Source organism: Poecilia mexicana, unplaced genomic scaffold (assembly GCF_051168715.1).
Source record: "Poecilia mexicana isolate PSO_F unplaced genomic scaffold, ASM5116871v1 scaffold_13, whole genome shotgun sequence".
NCBI lineage: Eukaryota > Metazoa > Chordata > Actinopteri > Cyprinodontiformes > Poeciliidae > Poecilia > Poecilia mexicana.
Window position 1 is genome coordinate 3,036,629 of NW_028263382.1, and position 17,280 is coordinate 3,053,908.

Consider the following 17,280-nt stretch of genomic DNA (forward strand, 5'->3'; position numbering starts at 1 on the left):
TGTGTGCAGCTCAGCAGTGGATATATTTAGTCCTCCTGGGAGATGCTGCTATATGTTTGCTGGGCTCCATTTAACAGGCTCGGATGTATATTTAGTTGGCCGATCCTGCAGGAGGGTCACAAAGATGCCAACCATGCAGGAAACTCATCAACATTTCTGGCATCCTGTCAAAATAAAAGCTACAAGAGAGGACAACAAACCTGAGAGCAGAGAGACCAGCTGGACATGCTCCTCCATTAACCACAATGCATTGCAGCTACAGTTTTCTCTGTAGGGAGCCCGCAGAGGACCCACCCTCCTCCCCCTTCCACTCCGTCACTTCACAAAAGCATCATAACTCACTCTGCAGTCAGCTTGGCTCAAAATAGTAAATGACAATGCACTATCTCTGTCCTTTGCTATTCTGGGTTCAACTTTTCATCCTAACAGCTTCATCCACTTTAACCCCTTCCTCCCTCCACCAACTACACCTCCCCCAACCCCACCCATTATTGGTCTGAGGCAATAACTGAAAAGTTCCCCTTCGATGACCTCATGATGATGTCATCCTTCCTGTGATGATGTCACCGTCATCCACAGTGGACATGAACGACGGCTGACTTTGCCCACACGATGCAGGCTGAGTGAGCCTGCCAGGCTACGGCAGGCCGTTTTAACATAAAATCAGCTTCACCACACATTGCATTCCAGATATCTGAAATTAGTTTATGATTAGACATATAAGTTAATACAGATGTCACTATAGTCACATTCCGACTAAATGACATCATGTCCTGTTCAGGGTGACCCGGCCTCTCGCCTGCTGATGATAGGCACCAGCCCCCCTAGTTACCCCACGGGGGATAAGAGTTAGCGCCTTGAAATTGGGCCTCTGTCTCTTTAACTCCAGCTCTTTCTGAAACTCCACCTTCAAGAAGTCGTCACAACATGACTCCTCTATTAACACTATGGTGTGTCACCATGACAACTAAAATACTAACAATGATGAGAAAAAAAATCCATTTTACTGTTCTATCAACTTGTTTTCTGTATCATTTTAACATTTTCAAAAAATTCAAACTTGTTGAATTTTACACATTGCTTCTTCAAATACATGGAAGACGGGTGAGGTGAGGTGAGGTGAGGTGGGGTGAGGTGAGGTGAGGTGAGGTGAGGTGAGGTGAGGTGAGGTGAGGTGAGGTGAGGTGAGGTGAGGTGAGGTGAGGTGAGGTGAGGTGAGGTGAGGTGAGGTGAGTAGTGCCTCATAAATGTGCCGTGGAAACACACAGGGTGAGACAGAAAGTACTATGCCTGGAAGATAGGGGGCACTGCTGAGCTGCAGACCCACAAAGGGCAACGTCTGCTAGTTCTACACATTGAAGAGGCTGAAAGCCCACAACAGGAAAAGAAGTGATCCGGGATGAGTCTCCTTGGCGATCAGCTCCATTGAAACAGACAAACATCTAAAGATAAACGCAAAAAAGTACAGACAGACAGGCAGACAGGCAGACAGGCAGACAGACAGACAGACAGACAGGCAGACAGGCAGACAGACAGACAGACAGACAGGCAGACAGGCAGACAGACAGGCAGACAGACAGGCAGACAGGCAGACAGACAGACAGACAGACAGACAGACAGACAGACAGACAGGCAGACAGGCAGACAGACAGGCAGACAGACAGGCAGACAGGCAGACAGACAGACAGACAAGCAGAGGTATCCTTGGAGATGGACAGGAATATGGACTTCATACAAAAATAAAGGTGATCATACCCAATTTTCAATTCAGACAGAGTTCGGCCCAGAAAAATGTTAACAAAACCGAATTTGACTTTAGTTTTTATATTTAACTTCATATAATATTGTTGAACAGCACATAATTGATTAAAGGATCATTAAAATCTTTTAAAACCACTAATTGTTCCTATTATGGTTAAAACTGAAACTGAAGCGTCTATTTTGGGTTTTATATTTTTGTGGATCTGATTCCAGAGGAGTCAGTGTCAGTCATGACACTCACCAAGCACCTGAGGCCAAAAAGTGTGAGTCTGACATGTTGCTGATCCTGAACGGAGCAACATCCAGAACAAACCTGAGAGAGAACCTAGTAGAGGCTACAGGTAGCCTGAGGCTGGAGCACAGGTTCAACTACAGCCAGAGGAACTATGGGATACTTCAGATTAAAGCATAGTAATCTGTTAAAGTGGCCTAATCAAAGGTCAGACCTAAGTTAAACACAGAAGCAAGATACACTGAAGACTGAGGTTGCAATATGACAAAACATGGAAAGTTCAGTGAAGCTGGATGCTTTCGCAGTGTGCTAAAAGCTCCACTGTGGAACCAGCTGCCTCACAACAAGCCTCCTTTCAGAACCAACATAGATCAGAGAAAAAACATCTCTCTCAATGGAGAGACTTGCAGCAGTGGATATTAAAATATTATTTCTGTAAGGATGCACCGATTACAGTTTTCTGGCCGATCACTGATCTATAAAATGCCTGACCTGCCAATTCTGATTTTGGCTGGTGACGATTTTTTTCTTGTTAAAGAGGCCTGGGAGGACATAGCTCTGCCTTCGAGATGCATCTCCTCCTCAGAGCTGCAGTTTCTAAGCTTCAGGGCCTTCACCTCATAAAGGAGAACTCCCCTGCAGCTCCTTCATTTAGCTCCTTCAGACTAGCCGGAAACAATTAGCAAATACCTGGGGAGCTGCTTTCAATGAAATGCTGGTGAAAACGTGAAACGGTTAATAGCGGAGCCATGTTGTGATGACTTCCTGAAGGCAAACTTTAACATTTTCGTCAAAGTTACTAAGTTGGCAACACACACGTAAACATGACCTGAGTCAGTCAGGCCTGTCTCAGCCAGGGCAGAAGGGACAGTGGCTGATTTTCAGACCTTTGCAGAGGTAGAGAAGATTGGTTTCTCATGTAAATTATCTCCCAAAATTTTGGAAATCGGGGCCAATTTATTGGTTTAGCCCTTGTATTTTGACCTTTTGTGTCTGAATTTTACTCACATTTCACCTCAAACTAATGACACCTGCTTAAAACCTTTGAAATATAGTAAAAAAAAACAGAACAAAACATACCAGTACTCAAATCTCTGTCTTCATCAAAGGTATAAAGTGGTGTAAACCCAACCCAAACATTTATTATTACACTCACAGATAATCAAAGACACAAATACACCTTGGACTATTTTCTCTTTAGGTTTCTTCAACCAGGAGGAAAGTCAAAGCTAAACGAGATGAGACATTAAAAGAGTTAAACATGGTCAGACTGTGTGAGTCCTGTCCTGTCAGCACACTGCCACGTCTCCAGAAGAAGCACCAGAACATGACCCGGCTCAGACCCAGGCTCTGAGCAGCTCAGCCATCTCCGCTACCCTCCAATTACAGTCAGGCAGCAACACATAGAAAACCTGTCTGAAACGGACTTCTGTGTGCGTTGCTTCAGACAAGTTCAGGACCGATTCTCACCTCGACCCCTCGGGCTCGCTCCGGTTCAGGAGACAAAAACACTGCGGTTGCTAAGGACTCCACAACACTGTGTGTCAGCAGCAGCTTAGACAGACAGCAGCCAAGTCACAGACAGCTCACTGACATGGTTTATGGAGCTGGGTCACTCCTCCTTTCACAAACAGAGACGCGGCGCTCATTATGGCCAAGATTAGAGCGTAAAGAAGAACCTGCAAGAAGCTCCAGATCATCTCCAGGTACTGAGAGCTTAAAGGGAAATTCTATGGCAAAACAAGTGATAAATCAGTTCAGTTCTTTTCAGGAAATGTTTGCTGCCCTAAAAAACAAAATCATTGAAACTACATCAAAGAACCATAATAATTAATGCAATTTAGGCCACAGTGTAAATACAACATCAAGGAACAAAATCTCAAATGTTCAACAGAGAAATAACCTAAATTTCATTGGATTAACTAAACAATGTAACGTCTCTTTAAGACTCTGTCAGGTATTTGTAATTCTTTTATGTACTTTATATGAGTGTGGACTGCACATATTTTATGTGTTTTGTCTGAAACACATAACATATTCTCTTCTCTCTTTGGCAAAAAACCACGAGCTAGCGCTAGACTCGATAGTTATATTTACCCAAAGAAGCCAATCCAGCAGCAAGATTTATTTTCCTTAGCTCTGATGATTTCCACAAGGATGATTTCCACAGTCCGTATTAATGAATATTAAGGAACAGTGGGTGTTTCAACTATTAAAATAGGCAGTTCTAAGCATTATTTAAAGGATATCTCAAGTATTCATGAATTTCAGCTATTCGCATGTGGCAGTCGTCCCTAATCCCAGTGAGTACCAGAGTCTGCTGTCTTAACGATTAGTGACATCCTTCACTATGGTATTTTCCTAGTACCAGGAAGGCTAGATTGATTCTTCAAAATACCATCTACAGTCAGCAAAGAGAACAGTAGCAACTAGGGATGTGCCGATCAGGTTTTTTCCTCCCGATACCGATACCGATCACCCATGAGGGCCGATACACCGATACCGATCACCGATACCGATCACCGATACCGATCACATAATTATTATTATCATAAACACTACTGGTTACATTATGTGGAAAAAGGAACCATGAATTCACCTTAATTTAGACAAAAACTTGTTTTTAATAACTTTTTCCAAGAAGAAAACTAAACAAAACAGGCATTGTGCAAATTGTACTGCTATTGATAATACTATCTTTAACAGACTGAAAACATATGAAGGCTCTGAAGAGGCTAAATAATACAAAGAGCCAAAATAAAACCTCTCAACATTGCCAAAAAAATTCAAGTATAAAACTTAACATTCAAAGGCAAAAATAGGTTCCATTACAATAAACAATCCAGAGTTACTGAATGAAAACTTCCTGATAGCAAGGCGGCTAGCTGATTACTGCTAGCTCTGATTGGCTGTTTCTGACTGAGCGGAGTAATTATGCAGATCAGGGAGGAGATCGATTATTTTTTCAGAGATTATCTGTCTCATGTTAGGACAGCGAAAGTTTTAATACGTATGTAAAATTATTTTTTTTTAAGTTAGATGCTGCAGCTTTAAGCAGAGGTTCGGTGTGAGAGTCACTACCAGGTGGAGCAGAAGCGAAGCTCCGTCTGTCAGATATTACTGACAGACGGAGTAATATCTCCGTCTGTCAGAGATAGACAGGCGTAGCAGCCTGTAGCGTAGCGCTACAGGCTGCTACGCTACCTGTAGCGTAGCAGCGGTTCAACAGGAGAGCAGAACCAGCGTCTTACATCGCAGCTCGAAGACTTCAATAATTTTCCAGGTTATTTGTTTAGCTTTCTGACCGTCATGCTAATCCGGGTGAGTGTTTGTAGCTGTGCGCTGCTTTACCTGCTGTCTGATCGCTCCATGTCTTTTTTACTGCAGTGTGAGCCTCGATGTAGCCAAACTCCGTCAAGTATGGCATTGTTTTTATGTCGTATTAGCTTCGTTGTGTTGATGCATTTTGACCTGCTTCAATTTTCCGCCGCAACACGCAAACTTCCCCATTCACTCAGTGCGATATAGTTCCACATCGCTTAGGATTTGTTGCTGCGCGTTTGCGCAGTGAAGGAAAGAGGAGACCAGCTGCACAGGCAGGTTGGAAATGAGATGATCGGTATCGCCAACAACAGCCAATGGTCGCCGATCACCGATCATGCACTTTTTCACGAAAATCGGCCCGATTGTGATCGGTGACCGATCGATCGGCACACCTCTAGTAGCAACAATATTTCACAAAGGCACAAAACTGCAAACACCAGTAGCAGAATGCGCCTGAATCATCTGATCTTCAGTCTTGTTCAAACACATGTTGGAAAACTGGAGGATTTTCCAAAGACACTCTTATATCACTACGTTCATTTTATAGTAAACACTGATCAACAGCCACTTGTTACTGTAGTATTGAAACTCACCAGCCTCTCCATCTCCTGCTCCCTGAGCCGCTCCTCTCTCTGTCGGCGGTGGTACTCCAGCAGCTCGTCTTCGTTGTCACTGATCTCTGTGATGCTGTTCTTCCTCTCTCGCATTCCTGGGTGGGGTCTCCCCAAGGACATCTTTCTCTGGGTCCTGGGGCTGGCTGCAGGGGATGAGCCAGGTAGGGAGCCCAGACTGAAAGCAGGTGATAAAGAGTTCCCAAAGCTTGCCTTACGTATCCCTACTCCACTGCTGCCCTCCATCAACATGGAGGTGGGGGAGGGACTGCGAGCTCGGATCCCTCTGCTGCAAGACGGCTCCTCTGACGTGGATCCGGTTTTGTGCCGCAGTCTGGGACTCTCTGGGACCAGCCTGCCCAGACATGAGGGGCTCTCTGGAGTTCTCGACGTGGAGATTGTTCCAGGCAATGCCCCTGGAAGAACCGGAACCCCCCTCCGGGCCAACGAAGGACTCAGAGGCGGCAGCTCTCTCATACTGCTGCTTCCTGCACTGCCACCATTCAATTCCAAGTTCCTTCGGGCCAACCGGGGGCTTTCAGGGGGCTGCAGTGACCGTGGATGCTGAGAGAGAGGAGATCCTTGGATGACATGAACGATGGGATCCAGTGGGGGCTGAAAAGCCTTACTGGGCTGTGAAAGTTGCCTGGAGGAACTGGAGTTCAGGGAGCCATCAGCTAAGATGGTTTGCTCTCTGAAAGGACTGGGCGGCCTTTCCTGGAGCACTGTGGCAGTCTTGGTCCTGGAACTAGATGGCGAAGGCGACGGAGACGGCGATGAACAGGTTGGGAATTTGGGGGTGACTCTGGGGCTGCTTGGCACAATGTTTTTACCGCTAAGAGACTCGCTAGATGAAACAAGAGGCGTCTGTCGAGGGCTCTCTGAGCCGTCCTGGCTGAGTCCCCGGCGGCTGGGCTTAGGGCTCGGAGGAGTCTCTGTCAACACTTTCCTCTGCAGCCTGGGGCTTTCCTGGACCTTCTGGCCCACCCCAGTGCTGCAAAAATTGGGCAGTATGGTCCTTGGCAGGGGGACAGGCGGAGGCTGGGTGCTGAAGTTGTAGCTAGAAGAGCGTATAGGCACAGGTGGCAGAGAAGAACTCTGGTCCTGGTGTCCTCCGCCAGGTGATGGGCTGGTGAAGCTCCCACTGCTGACAGGCGAGGGGGAGGAAAGGGGCGAGAAGGGAGGGGAGGCATTCTCATAGCTGGACCCCACAGACATAGCACCTGGGCTGGTGGGAGGGGACAACAAATACCTCCCCCCTCCATTGACTATAGGCGACAACGGGGAGTGGTGCATGGACTGCCCCCCGGGGGGCTTTTTTGCCTCAGAGGAGGAGAGCTCAGGGTCATCCATGACTAGGGAATCCATGATCTCCTGGAGGTCCTTCTCAATGGAGCTGACGATGGCGCTGTGCTCAGACTGGACTCTCTCTCCAGGAGCTGAGGGAGACTGGGAGGAACTGGCCTGGTGATTCCCATTGACCAAACTCTCAGTGTCTGATTGGGAAAGAAGACACAGGAAAGGAAGAGAAGACCGTTATTAATGTTCTGTTCATGGTGGTGCATGTGTAACAAGTGTGTCAAAAAACAAAGACCAAATACTTTAAAAACCCCTAAAATTTTAAATGTCATTTTAAATCTAATGGTAAGCCATCAGCAGCATGTCTGTCAAGCAGCGGACTGCAGGCCAGCTACCCGAGCACATGACCAGTCAACATGTTAGCTTATTTTCAAAAGCAACAGCAACAATTGTTGCTTCTCTGTTGCAAATAAAGGTAATTGTATCTGAGCCTGTTGCAATAAGCAATTAATCGCATGATAAAATGAGATTGATCATTTCCATTTTGATGATTAATATATTTTTAAGGTCAATTTTGTTTACAGAGGCTTCATAATAGATTTTATTCATGGTTTTTGTGTGATTTTTATTTCCATTTTATTTATTGTTTTGTGTTTTTGTGTTTTATTTTGGATATGTTAAATATCTTCTTCTAGTTCCAGTGCTAAGTGTTCTTTACAAAATTGAAGTTTTTTTGGTTATGGATGATGTCATTATCACTATTTCACTTGAAAATGGTATCAAAACAACAGCATTATTGTTTATTGTAATAATTATTGGGAGAATTTATCGTCCAGCAAAATTTGTTATTGGGACAGTTAGATCACAAAACACATTTAAACCAGAAAGTAAAAAAATAAAATGGTGAATAATGAAGGACACATATGGGGACATAAGCAGAAAGACAGGTCTGTGACACTGGACAGGTGTCAGAGGCAAACACAATTACTGTGTGACCCCGAAAGCAACACAGCATACAGGCCAGCTAATCTAATCTTAACTCCGTAATGTCAGCATAGAGGATTATTACAACAAAAACACACGGCCCCCATGAGAGACCCAGCAGCATGGCCCGGAGCAGCAGATCAATGCTAAATGAAATCTGCTCAAATGCACTTGTTGTCATTTTAAAAGGCAACATGAGGGTAACTGCTCCATCCAATCATCAGCACAGTCACTGATTAGTCATTCTAGTGTACACCTGGCATTCTGGAGCTCAGGGTTTGTTTGTTTTTTACCCATCTCTCATTTATCAGACATTTTTAATGGAGACATATGAGATGTGGATGTTTTTCACATGTTTTTGAGTTAAATTTCAAAAGTTTGGTAATTATATGACATGTAACATAAAAATGTGTAACATGATCTGACTGCATTATCTAAAAGTAAAAAGTGATAATTATATACACTGCTGGTAAAATCATTAAACATTTTTTACTACAGGTGAAAATGTTAGCTATGACAATTATCAGTCACAAACCTAAACAAAACATCAAAAATAAATGACTTCAAATTGAGGGCTCAAATTTTAGAGGATTTTCTTTTTTCTACAAAAGTTGCACAACAATTGCTCAATATATTGTCACAGTAATATAGTAATATCAGAGTGTTCAATATTCAGATGGCAAAGGACTGTTAGGAGTGCAATAATGTTTGGCTAGTACTGCATATTCCAAGTGTTATGAACTTGCATTTTTCCTGCCAAAGTAATATCTAGCCAGTTGGAGCGAGTCTCGCGGCAGCAGATGCTCAGACTGGACACAAATGACCTTGGCCAAAATACTAAAGGTCACAGAGATGAAGGCACAGATTAGAAAGTGAGGAAAAACAAAAATGGGCATATGTTACAACTTATATTGTCATTCCAACATGTTTTAATATAGTGCAGCCCTAACTGTGACACAAACCAAATGATGGAGAAATACAGATGCCATATTCAGCAGATATTAGAGGTAATCAAAGAAACTATATCAAACAACCTCTGTCTAAGTACACAGAACTATTACCTAGAAAGGACTTTCACTTTGTCAGTTTTTGCTTTGTAGAAACAAAGAAACACAATTATGACATCAAATTATTTATTTACTAGATGACCATTTAGTGGTTTCCATTTTTCCCCTGCTACCTGATCTAAAAACATGTGCAAAGTAAAAGAGCTGAACTGAAAATGACCAAACAGTCATAGTTGGTATGTTCCTATTAGAGACTGCCATGGTGTGCTTTTTGATGATGATGTAAAACTTCACACAATATTAATTGTTGTATATTTTTCTATTCTATTTAACTGCATCAGTCAGAGCTTATTGCCAAAGTTTTAGTCCAGCAAAGTCATGTTTGATATACCCAGCCAAATAACTGATTAAAAATAGTTTCAGGTAACACCACACCTCTGCTGATCTTCATGAAACCAGGCTTACTTATCCCTGTGTAACTCATTTACATATTTCAGATTGCAACTGTAACTTTCCTGAACATTGAGCTGCAGGTGGTTCATCCCACACCATCTGACAGACAAAAATATATTTTTTGCTGTTTTTAATGTTAAAACTGGGGTATTTTACTCTTACAAAATGGACCTTTTTGCTGAAAAAGGGACCATTTCCAGACAATTCTCAAATTTATTTCAACCAGATTATTCCTTCATGATTGTTAGTCAAGCACTTTGTGGCAAGATCTAAAAAACCCACAGGTTTTAATGGATTCAGTGTAAATTGAAGGGCAGAAATTTAGCTCTCTATTTCAGCTTTTGGAGAACACTGTCTTTGATTTTTGCGGATACAAAAGTCGCCGAATAAATTTCAGATTAAGTTACTGTAAACATAAATATAAATCTATCTGTTTCTGTGTGTGCATGTTCGTGTGAGCGCGCACACAGATGTAAACACAATTAAAGGACACAGCAGAAAAATGCACTAAGGTCTGTTTTTGTGTCTTGATGCTGATGATGTCACAGACGTGTCCCATGAGCAAAACTGCTGTAAAATACAGAAGCTTGAGAAATAATGCATTAGTTGAGCTTGCTCAGCTGAGCCCTGCTTTCTGGGTACACGGCCGGATCAGAGCACACTTCAGTGCCACTTCACTGTATTCCAGCCATCTGGCAGCCGCGGCGGTTCGCTGGATCCACCAGGGCCCGTTTAAATGTCACTGTCATGTCGTTTATTGCAGACAACAAACCGACGCGATGCTTGTGTGCAGCGCACAAGGAGGAGGAGGAGAGAGGATGGAAAGGGGGTGGGGTGACAAGAAATTAAAGCAACAAGAAAAAACCGACCAATGATGTCATGGGGTACGGATCATTGATTACAGTGCAACACGCCAAACTTGTCTTACAAAACAAGCTATTTAACATCAACAAAATCCACATCAGCTCCATCTGTGGGTCATGGAAATGAAGGATGGATGCAATGAATCCAAGACGTTTTCTATTGAGGTATAAGCAGAACAAACAGGCTTGTTCACATGTAACGATGCAACTATTACAATCAGTGCTAGGACTGATATACCGTCCAGAACAAGCACAAAATATTAAATCGACTAGTTGTTAATGGAGTTCGGTCTGAGACGGATTCGTATGACCGGTGTCGCTCAAATCTCAGGCGTTTTTGCCGCACACTTACTTACATGAAGGGGTAGAAACTGCCAGCCGGGGTCCAGAGCGCTTCACCTGCTACGTGACACACCGGGTGGGCCCGCATCCCGCGGACACGCCGGTACCGGAGTGGTAGTGACGGAGCCCCACCGCGCCAGGCTCCACACAGACCTACAGATAGCCAGAGCTTCACCGCCGAGGTGATATTTCAAGCAGAGGTTGGGGTACCGAGCACAGCCGCCGAGTGCTGATAAGCTAGCCGAAATATGACCGAGTTTCCGTTTTAAACCTTCAAAATAAAGGCTGCCGTCTGAATGTTTACAGACATTCAATACAATGTTGACATTATTCCCCTTGGCAACACGACAGTGGAAACACAAGATGGACCAGAAATAGGAGTTCAAAGCTGAGGTCCGTCAGTTGTCATTAACAAGCAAACGTCGAAGTCGGACTTTTATTTTGAAAACGTGGATGTTATATTTCCCGTGCTATGGCTAACTCAACAGCTGCCAGTTTACAGATTCATGGCAGAGACAGTCATGCGTGGTCAATGTTAGTTATGACCATTACGAAACTTAGACAGTTTTGTATGAAGCAGAGCAGAAGAGCATTAAAAATACTACATGTGCTGAAACTGATAGTAACACTTTCTATATCCATGAGCAACAAAGGGACGAGCTGGGGCTCTTTATTATAAATTTTTACTCCAGTGTCACAAGTGAAGAGAAATAGTCTGAAAAAAAATCATATTTTTAGAAGAAATGCGTAATTGTGAACTGAGATAGCATTACGATCATTTTCCTTTTGGATCAAAAGAGTTTTATTCTATTGTGTTCCAAAAAAAAAGAAAAAAGAAAAAAAAAAGGCCACAAAAAAACTTAGTTTGCTTCCAATAACACTTCCTGCTTCCTGAAACACTTTTGAAAAAAGGACTTACCTACTATTGCATCTCACCCTAATAATTTTAGAAAATCTGACCTTACTATATACATATATTTTTCAATGAGCAAAGAAAACTCCACATGTAGAAATTATTTTTATTTACAAAATCCCTAGTGGCACCATCATAAAAAAACAACTGATAGATTAAATAAATAATAGATGTTATCACATTCATTATCAAAATATCTAACTTGTGGAATACTGCAGATGGACAGGACTACTTGCATGTAGTAGTCCTACTACATGCAAGTTTCAGCAAATAAGGTTTCATGTGCTGTCAGTGGAAGTTCTGAAGGCCTGTTAGACTGTCACTGATCCCCAGGCTGGAGGTACATTTTCAGATGCTGATGTTTATAGAGAGTGAGGTGGTCACTGTGATTTAGGAACAAAAAAGTCAGGAAAATGTGGGTTAATCCTATTGATATTGTTATCTCATGAAGCCCTAATTCATCCATTATCCTAAATTGATGCAAGATTTTAAACATTATTAGTCTTCATTTCTGTGTTTCTCTGGGGAATAAAGAAGATGTGACACCGACTCATTTCTCACCACAGATCACAACTGAGAACAAGGACCTGGCCATATTTAATTTTTGCCATTACACACAGGAAGAAGAATGGTGAAAGAGGTAAAAAAATAAAATAAAATATCCAAAGTTTACTGTTAAGAACATTGTGAACAATGAGAAACACTTTAGGGTAACCAAGTCTCCATAGCAACTCTCAGAAGCTATCTAGGAAAAAGTCTTTGCTGCCCAAAATTTAAAAGTAAAGTTTGCTAAAGTATGCAGGACGTTAATTTGAACTCTTTGTTTTGGTAAAGAAAGATTTAAATTATTTTTGTTTTGAACTACATCTGCAAACTGTCTGACGTGGGAATGTGTCATTCAGGACATTTTAGAAATGCGTAGGAAAACGTAGGCATGTGCTACAGATTTGTATCTATTTAATAGAAGGTATTGTAGTGACCTCCAACATCTTAATACTTTACACAGTACTTTAAACTTGACATATAGCAATTTTATTAATACAATAGATTACACCTGCTAGTCTTATTACAACTTCTGAAGGAGAGAGTGATGTACCTGATGATGATTTCAGTGTCTCTTTTGACAAAAGCATAGAGTAACTTCTTACAGTTTGGTACAGGTATATGTTGCAAATAAAGTAGTTTGAGGTCATATTTATAAATAAATTTATAAGTATAAATAAGTATACTTGTCTGGTGTGACAAGTATACTTATTTATACTTCGTCTGGACGGACATGTGGAATGCACCTCCTGTCCGTTGCTATGTATGGTGGAGGATCTGTGATGCTTTGAGTATACTTCTCTAGAAAAGGTTCTGAGAAACTTGCTAGAATATGTGGCATCAGGAACCCTGAACATATAGCTAAGAAAGGTCGGTGGAATCTACCAGTAGACCTAAAAAGGGTTAAAAGTGGTTCACCAGACACAAGATCCATCCCAGTCCAGCGAGGAACATAGTCCCTCCAACGTGTCCTGGGTCTTTCTCTGGGTCATTCTCTGGGTCATTCTCTGGTGGAATGTGCCTGGAACACCTCACTAGTGACGCATCCTAACCAGATGCTCAAGCTAACTCAACTGGTTGAGCTTTTCACTCTACCTCTAAGGGAGAGCCCAGACACCCTGCCAAGGAAACTCATTTCAACCGCTTGCATCCATGATCTCATACTTCCAGTCACTACCCAGAGTTGGTGACCATAGATACGGTAAGAACATAGGTTGACTGGTTAATTGAGAGCTTCACCTGTTGACTCAGCTCTCTCCCCATACAGCACCCACATCACTGCAGACGCCACACCAATCCGCCTATCATTCTCCTGCTCCATTTTTCCCTCATACGTAAATAAGACCCAGAGATATCTAAGCTTCTCTAATTCTCCCAAAGACGGCACACTTTTCCAGTTCAAGACCAAGATTATGTTCAAAACCATTATTTTTTAACATAATTTCCCACAAAATAAATGTACTCCAAACTGAGGTTGGAATTTTCTAAATTTTTCAGTGAGATAAAAAATACTTCTTCATAAAACATGTTAGACATCCTTCCTTTTAAAATCATTAAAGTTTCCATGTAATATGTCAGTTTTATCTACAATACTTGTTCATATTGTAAACAGCATTAATTAGTCTATCCTACACAGGGACTGACCTTCAAACAGCATCTGAAGAGAAAGCAAGAAAAGCACACATACTGGGCCAATAGGTGGGTTTGGGGGCAAGTGCCAAAGAGGAAAAAGACTGACTTGAGCTGGAAGATTATAAATAGTCTGTGAAAAAGAGCCTGTAATCCCAGCCACAGGCCTCTTTCAGTGCACAAAGCTATCTGCTGGTCTGTAAGAGACACACTGAAAGCAGGACATTTTTTGACTGACTAAAATCACAGCTTTAGCAACTTCTAGATATGAAACCAAACAAGAGTCAAGTTGCTGGTATGTCAGAGACAGAACATGTTTGTATGAACCTGTCTTGAAGAAATGACATGTAGGCTCAATACACCCTGGGAGAAATACTGGAACACGTGGAGGATGGAAAGTAGACACCTGGTTGTTCAACTGGACAACAGAACAGGCTGAGGAGTCAATCCATCGTCTTGTAAAGACATTAATTCATAATTTATCACATTTTGCCAGATTACCAATGCATTCTATTGGGATTGACCAACACAAAGTAGTGTATATTTGTGAATTGGAAAGTTTTTATCTTTTTTTTTTTTTTTTGTAAAAAAGTCTGAAAAAAATATACATATGCATATAAACCCTCTGCGTTCTTGCTTTATAGAACTACATTCTGCAATAGTCCTAGAAGGTACACACTTTTTTGCTTTACAAAATACCTCAAGCTCAGTCAGAGTGGATGGATAGGTGAGTTGAACTGCAATCTTCTAGTTTTGTCAGAGATTCTATGTTGAATTTATGTCTGGACGTTGACCCAAATCATTCTATAGTGCCTTAGCTGTAGGTTTAGGGTTGTTCTCCTGCAGGAAGGTGAACCTCCACCACAGTCTCCAGTCCTTTGCACATCTAAACTGGTTTTCTTCCAGGATTTTCCTGTATTTAGGTTAATCAATCACATCAATGACATCCAGCTTAACAGTCCCGGTTAAAGAAAAACATTGTGAAAGCACAATGCTGTCACCTCCATGTTTTATGACAAGTGATGTGTTATGGTGCATGTGGAGTGTACATCATGTTTTACAAATGCCAAAAACCTGGTCATCTAACCAGGGAACCTTCAACCGCATTCAAACAGCAAGACTTCTTCTGTCTTGTTTTTCTTTCAACAAAAGATTTCTTCTGGCATCTCTTCTGTGTATCACCTTACCATTATGGGATAATGTGTATAGAATTTTGAGAGTCAAATGGATTTAATTCATTTTAAAATAAGGATTTAGGCATAACAAAATGTGGAAAAACTGAAGCTTTTTGAATACTTTCCAGATTCTATGCATGCGATGAAGACTTCACTTCTCCTTGAAACAATTTGTTCAACAGCCCTAATAAACTCAGACTCATAAATAAAGTCGGCTCTCAGTGGCAGACTGCTCTGGCTCTAAAAACAAGAATCTGTCTCAACATAAAGGACTATACAGCATTTCAGATTAAACCGTCACACTGGTGACGGTTTAATCTGTCACTAGTGTGACAGATTACACTGGTGACAGAATGGTGAAAAAGGACATTCCCATTCATAGGAACCTTTCACAAACAGTCTGTCTTGTTTGGTAAAGTTCTTCATTGAATGAAATGACCTGGAAATACATAAGTGTCAGCCATGACAGAAGCTCTTTGGATGCTTTAAATGCCACAGTGAGGAGTATCAGTGCTTTCTTTATTTCTTTTTGGCTCAGAAACACTGGCCCATCCTCTATAAATAGAAAGGACACCATTCAGCCTCTCAGGTAGTTAGAGAACTTCAGGTCCTTAAATGAGGTTGTCTTTTGCCAAGTTCTTAAGAATTTTTCGGCTGTTTACATTCTGCCCTTAAATTTACAAGTGTTTTTTAACAAGTTTAGAAAAACCCTTTGGAGTGGTGTTGGAAGTACCAGATCTGATATTAATATAGTTTACAAAAAAATATTTTTTGGACATTGTCTGTGTTTTTTCAACTGAATTAGGACTATTTTGCACCTCTGAATCCAAAAATGACATCCATTTTTCTCAATCAGTTCATTTCCATTAATATTTTAAAAAAGGCTTTAGAAGAAAAAACAAACTTGTTTTCTAACAGCGCATTGATTAAATGTTACAAACTTGGATTTCTGTAAATTGAATAATAAACACTGATAAGGGTAAGAACATTACATGTGAATTGAACATTACGTCTCTTTTCTGTCCTGATGGAATCTCTCCTCCTGCTCATCACTCATTGATCCAGATGTGAGAACAAGTCATGCATTTTGATGCTCATGTTGCTCCATAGTTCAGAATGTTGATCTGATGGAGCAAAACCAACATGATTTTTGGATTCAACTCATCAAAATGAACCTAAAACTGTTGGAAAACCCCAGACAATTTTCTGGCTGTTGAACTATGTAATTTAACCATTCCTCAAATCAATTCAACTTATTCAGCCAGTCATTTACAATTTAAATCACTGATAAACTTGTTCTGCATATAACAGACTCTATGTCTGATAGGAACAGATATGTCACAGTATTATCTTTATCATTTTGTTGTGTGAAATGGACATATCGTTAAACCTGGACTGATTGCTGACAGCTAGTTGTTCTGATGTCGAAGGCTGGTACACAGGGAAAATTCAACTCATTTCATTTCAGGAATATTTTATTTATCCCAAAGGGAAACTAAATGTTGTCCTTACTCATACATCAAGTATCTTCAAAGAGTCATTGGACAGTGATGACATGGACAGGAAAGATGACCATGAACAGTCCATCCGAAGAAGACAAGCTATAATTCTGATTTGATTTTCAATCAATGGATGACAAATTCAATCAAATCAGAATTATAGCTTGAGCAAAACTAAGACAATTAGCTGGAACAAATTAGAGCTGGTTCAAAGAAGAAAAAAATGAGTGTAGCGCCTAAATTGTAGAACATACTGTCTCTGCATCTGCTGCCTGGTTCACACAGCAAGATTTTAAAATTGTCGGACAATTTTCAAAACCTGTGAGACCACACAGATGACGTAAAACAAAAAAACCCGTAAATATAACAGATGGTTTTACAGTGTGTTCAATCGAGTCACGTGGCAGGAGCAACACACGAACTGATTTCACTTGCAAACATTCAAATGTCAGGTGGGAAATCTCACAAAACCTCTCAAGTTCAAACATGAGTTCAGATAAAACAAACACGGCCGACTGGGAATAAGCAACAGCAAAAGTTTTTGTGGACTTTGTTTAATAAAGGGAAAACACTACAAAGATGTCTCCAGCGTCCATTGGACTGTCTGGTCCACCTTGGCAGTTGCTTGGACCTCTATGTATTTTG

The 17,280-nt window shown here is 41.4% G+C and overlaps 1 protein-coding gene across 6 annotated transcripts in view; it reads right to left on the reverse strand.

Moving 5' to 3' along the window:
- Nucleotides 1-17,280, reverse strand: part of phldb1b (pleckstrin homology-like domain, family B, member 1b) — a 130,109-nt gene that overhangs the window by 44,417 nt on the left and 68,412 nt on the right. For all 6 annotated transcript variants that reach the window (XM_088011464.1, XM_088011460.1, XM_088011461.1 and 3 more), the window contains one exon: nt 5,911-7,424. In XM_088011464.1, the coding sequence (XP_087867590.1) occupies nt 5,911-7,424 (1,514 nt within the window). The remainder of the gene's footprint in view (nt 1-5,910; nt 7,425-17,280) is intronic.